Source organism: Dama dama, chromosome 1 (genome assembly GCF_033118175.1).
Source record: "Dama dama isolate Ldn47 chromosome 1, ASM3311817v1, whole genome shotgun sequence".
NCBI classification, from domain to species: domain Eukaryota; kingdom Metazoa; phylum Chordata; class Mammalia; order Artiodactyla; family Cervidae; genus Dama; species Dama dama.
This window is the reverse complement of record NC_083681.1, coordinates 28,777,894-28,782,557: the sequence shown is the minus strand read 5'-3', so window position 1 is coordinate 28,782,557 and position 4,664 is coordinate 28,777,894. Positions and strand designations below refer to the sequence as shown.

The 4,664-nt window shown below is 43.6% G+C and overlaps 1 protein-coding gene across 5 annotated transcripts in view; it reads right to left on the bottom strand.

The window, feature by feature from the left end:
• RNF214 (ring finger protein 214) overlaps nucleotides 1–4,664 on the bottom strand; it is a 49,329-nt gene that overhangs the window by 662 nt on the left and 44,003 nt on the right. For all 5 annotated transcript variants that reach the window (XM_061145100.1, XM_061145097.1, XM_061145098.1 and 2 more), the window contains 8 exons: nucleotides 3,686–3,782; nucleotides 3,372–3,460; nucleotides 2,723–2,813; nucleotides 2,421–2,519; nucleotides 1,857–2,233; nucleotides 1,590–1,722; nucleotides 1,273–1,377; nucleotides 899–994 (listed from right to left, as the gene is read on the bottom strand). In XM_061145100.1, the coding sequence (XP_061001083.1) occupies nucleotides 899–994; nucleotides 1,273–1,377; nucleotides 1,590–1,722; nucleotides 1,857–2,233; nucleotides 2,421–2,519; nucleotides 2,723–2,813; nucleotides 3,372–3,460; nucleotides 3,686–3,782 (1,087 nt within the window). The remainder of the gene's footprint in view (nucleotides 1–898; nucleotides 995–1,272; nucleotides 1,378–1,589; nucleotides 1,723–1,856; nucleotides 2,234–2,420; nucleotides 2,520–2,722; nucleotides 2,814–3,371; nucleotides 3,461–3,685; nucleotides 3,783–4,664) is intronic.

Below are 4,664 nucleotides of genomic sequence, written 5' to 3'. Positions count from 1 at the left end.
CTGGAAAGAAAGAAAGACATACCTCAGGTTGATCTGGAAAGATGGAGAGGAGTGGAAAGAGTGTGATTAAGGTTTTCAAAAGATGTACGGAATGCTAACTAAGTCAGAAAAGCTCACAGGGGGACCTGAAGGGCTGGCTTTTACCTCCATAGAGTCTTCAGAGCAGGTGAACCTGATTTTTTTACAGGAAACACTAAAAACCAGCTCATAATAGTGTGAAGTTGCTTTCTGTTGACTGACTAGGCTTGCTTCTTCTTACAAACCATTTAGGCTGAGATGAGCCTCCATCTCCTAATATGCATTGCCCTCAAATCTTATTCAGGGTTTTCCCTTCCTAAGAATTTAGATGTATATTTAGTTTCTACCTCTTAGAAAAACAAAATGAACAAAACAAAATAGTAAAAAGGAAATCATCCCGGGTGCTAAGAGACTTAACTCTGGTAACATAATAAGAGATAGGAATAACTTGTCAGTTTGTGAAGATAATCTGTAACAGGTGAGTCTTCAAACTATTTTATTAATGGAGTTACTTATTTCATATTCAGGTTCCCTATCCCATTCCTGTCACCTAAGCAAAATTTCTTGGCAATGGTACATCTGAAACAATGACTAGATACATACATCTTTTTGTCAATTTTCCAAGACAGTGACTCTCAGTGTTCTAGTATGAACTGTTTATCCAGTCCAGTCCCCTCCAGGGAATGGGGTAGAAGGAAGCTGGGAGAGCCTAGCTGCTGGTATTCTGAACTCTGCTGATGTTTTAAGCCACGATTTACTGAAAACCTTATGTTTAGATATTAATGATGAGCATCAACACTGTAAAAGATTCAAGAAAATTAAGATGATCACAGCTGTCAAAAAGGAAGAGCGGAAAAAGAGGGAGGGCTGCAGCACCCACCTCCTTGTGCAGCACGTGGGTACATGCCATCGGATGCAGCTCGCTGGGCTGGACGAGTTTCTGGCACATTAGACACAGTTTACAGGTGGCTGGAGCCTGCACAGCAGAGGAGGGACCGTCAAAAGAGGGAGGAACCTCTGGGTCTCCTTGCCTTTTATGCCCATGATTCCATCTACAATTTCCACGTAGCAAAAAGATTTTACACCAAAGAAAGAAAAGTTCAAATACAGAGTACTTGCATTTTCCCAGCCGGGGCTACCAACAACCCAGCTGAGGAGATAATGGTTTCTTCCTGCACTCTACCTATAAATCCACTCCCTCCTCACCACCCCCAGCTTTTCCAATGTCACAGTTTTCAAACAAAAGAGTCTTACATGTGAAGACCTCCCAGGATATGAAACTTGGGCAGAAGGCAAGAACATTGGGGTACTGATTTGGGCCAGTGGAGCAGGGTACAGGGCCCGGATCCGACCAAGTGGCTGTGGGCAGAAACGTTGTCAGAGTGAGGGAGGAACGTCTGAGTAACAGGGCATTAACAAAAGGAAATCATTCATTTCTCAGCCCAGCAAAGGAAGAAAGCAGGCCAGGTACCCCTGGCTGCAATGCTGCTTCTCATCCCCAATTTTTCTGAAATCTGCCTCTTGCCTCAACATCTCAACAGGTCTGAGTTCCCCCAGGCAGCTCCTCTTACCTGAGCACTGGCCGCCACCCGCTCGTGCTCTGCCAGCCGCGCAGCTACCAGCTGGATCAGCTCCTCCATGGTCAGACCTGCCATGGTCGTACGTGCTGTCTTGATTTGCTGAAGAATGTTGGTCATCTGGGCCCTAAGAAAGAGAGATGTTGAGGCGGAGAAATTTTGTGCTACCCTCATGGGGAATATCTACGAAACCTCTCCTATTTTAACCCATAAATATTTCTCTGGAAAACACTTTTTAAATTAATCCTTAAAGATACTTACTTATTGCATTGTGGGAACCGAGTCAGCAACTTCTCCAGAATCTTCTCCAGTTTGTCTACTGGTTGGGGCCGGGGAGTTTCAGTAGAAGCCTTAACACCACCCAAGCCTGGGGGAGGCGGGATGGAGGCGGCAGGGGGCATGTGTGGACCATGGGGGCCGACAAGGGAACCCAGGCTGGGGCTACTTCTCCCATGGGAGCCAGGAAGGGGTGGGGAAGGCTGGTTGGGCTGGGAAAGGGCAGGGTTCAGGATTGGGAAAGACAAGGACCGGGGATCTGCACTGGGCATAACCATGGGCATTGTGACCTGCCCAATGGAGAAGGGCATCCGAGGAGCCAGAGAGGGACTGGGCTGAAACACCTGAAGCATGAAGTCTGTCTGCAGAAGGGAAAAGGTGGAAGATGAGAGGGAGAGAAAGAAAACAGAAATTTAGGAAACTGAAATCAGTGAGCAACTCTTTCTTGTACCAAATAAGGACACCCAATGCCTTCATAAAAACAAGCGAAAGATTCCAGGCTCCTCCACCAACATGAAAAAGTAGACTCGCCAGAGCGAGCGTGCTTACCTCTGATGGGGGTGGTGGCAGGGTGGGGGTAGGGATCTGAGGAAGGCTGCTCAGCTTGGCTCCATTCCTCACGAGCTGGATGTGATTGTTAAACTGGTCCTAGAAAAGAGAGAAGAGCAAGCGTTATCCTTTACTGCTGAGCAGAGTGAGGCTCTCTATAAAGAGACCAGCATCCTGTATCAGGAAGACAAGAGGAGCGGTAGAACAGGCCCTAAGGGCACTGCAAGTGGTCCTGCCCTATGGCCAGGAGCGTGCGAGCACAGATGAACTCCAGCTGAATGATCACCCATCACTACACTTACCCGAACATTCTTTTTCATTATCCGAACTCCATTCAGTCTTGTCTCCCACTCCTGTTTGGAACGAACTGTCTCTAGTGTTGGGGGAGTTGACCTTTCAAGAAACCAACAGTGATTTACAGAATTAAAGAGAGTCCCACTCCTAACTCTCTCAGATAGCAGAAGAATAGCTAGAGAGAAGGGCCTGCAGAGAAGAGGTTGGAGCAGGTACAGGAGAAGGCCGTGGTCCTAAGCTGTTTGCCTCACTTTAACTCCAGCATCATGGACACCAAGTACTGGAGAAAGAGGGCTCTCATCTGGCTGAAAATGCCACAGGGGTCTCCAGACTTCATGGCAGAAAGAGGACAAATGACTGTATAAGAAACATATCTCAAAAGACATTTGTTATGCTTGACAGAGTAAGAGATACTGTTTATCCAATTCAAAATAATACAAGAAAAAGGACAAAACTATAAAACTGTAGAAAGAGAAGAGCCAGAGAATGTGGAAGTTTAGAATATGGAAAGAGAAATCACTGAACAAAATACTGTCACACAAAGATGATTTGCTGTGAAGATGGTATATGTGCCAGACTAGCTGGCCCTAAAAAGAAATTCCCCCTGAAACCCAAAACTGCAGGGCCATTAAACCCCTAGAAACAGGAGGTACTTACTTGAGGTAAGTAAGGTGTAGCTCTGCCTCTTTTTCTGCTTCTTCTAGTTTCAATACCAGCAGCTCTTTCCGACTCTCTAACGATAAGATCTAAGGAAATCACACACACACACACACACACACACACACACACACACACACACACACACACGCTTTATTAATTTTACACACACAAAGGGACCCCTAGCTAGTTAAAACAATGTTTAATGGCTGTATGGTAGGATACTTATATGGCTTGGTGTATAATACCATACTAAAAGTATGTACCACCTGGAAGCCCAAAATCCAGACCTTCAACACAGTGGGTCTTCTCACCTCTGCCTTCCAGGCCCGTTCTGTCTCTTCCATAATGTTCCGATTTATTTCACCATCTTGATTCTTGAGTCTATCCAGTTCCATTTCCCACACTTCTCTGTAAGATAAGAAACAAATGGAGATGTGAACATTTCTACTTTCAAATACAGGGTGTTCATACAATTTCAGACCACTTTAAATATTATTTGTATTTATCTATAGTTAACTTAGACTGATAAAGTCAACTCGTGTAATAGATACAACTAAGAGGGCATATTTTTCCTTAATCTATATGTGCTGTCCTCCCCAAATAAACTTCCTGCCAGAGGAAGAATTCTCTAATAGACAAAGGTTTATAGTTAGATGTATTCTCCTAATATAGCTAATATTCCTCAAGTGAAAAAATAAATGAAGAGTCAGAATCCTCTTACCATAAGAATATGTAGAATATGTTGTGGGGTCAATCAAGGATCTATTTAGCCTACTAGATATTCTTTGACAATGGGATAATTATAAGAAAACATGTCAGCTGCCTTCTGTGAATGACGTTATTCTGAAAGATTATAAGTGTTCATCCAATACCTCTAACTTTCACTAAATCATTTGTCAACTGCAGTAACACTTTTATTAGAAAAAGTCACTTACTATGTCAATGGGGGGCATCCCACAAATTCACACACAAAAATCTTTTCTTTTGGGCATGTGGCAACATTATCTCATTGGGATCCAGTAAGACAAAAAGAACTACTAGCAACCACAACAAAAATGGTTAAGGAATTCTTCAACAGTCATAAAAATGGTCAGCCTTATCATACGGTCACTAGCCTGTAAGATATGTATCTGATTTCACTTCACTAAGGGGTACTAGCTGCAACCCATGCTAGGGGAAAAAAAAAATCAGTTGGCCATAATAGATGGTCAAAAAATTCCTTGGTAGAATAGAAATCAATGAGTATGTTTTGACTCTTTAAATGCATGGTTTAACTTCTCTCAAGTCCCA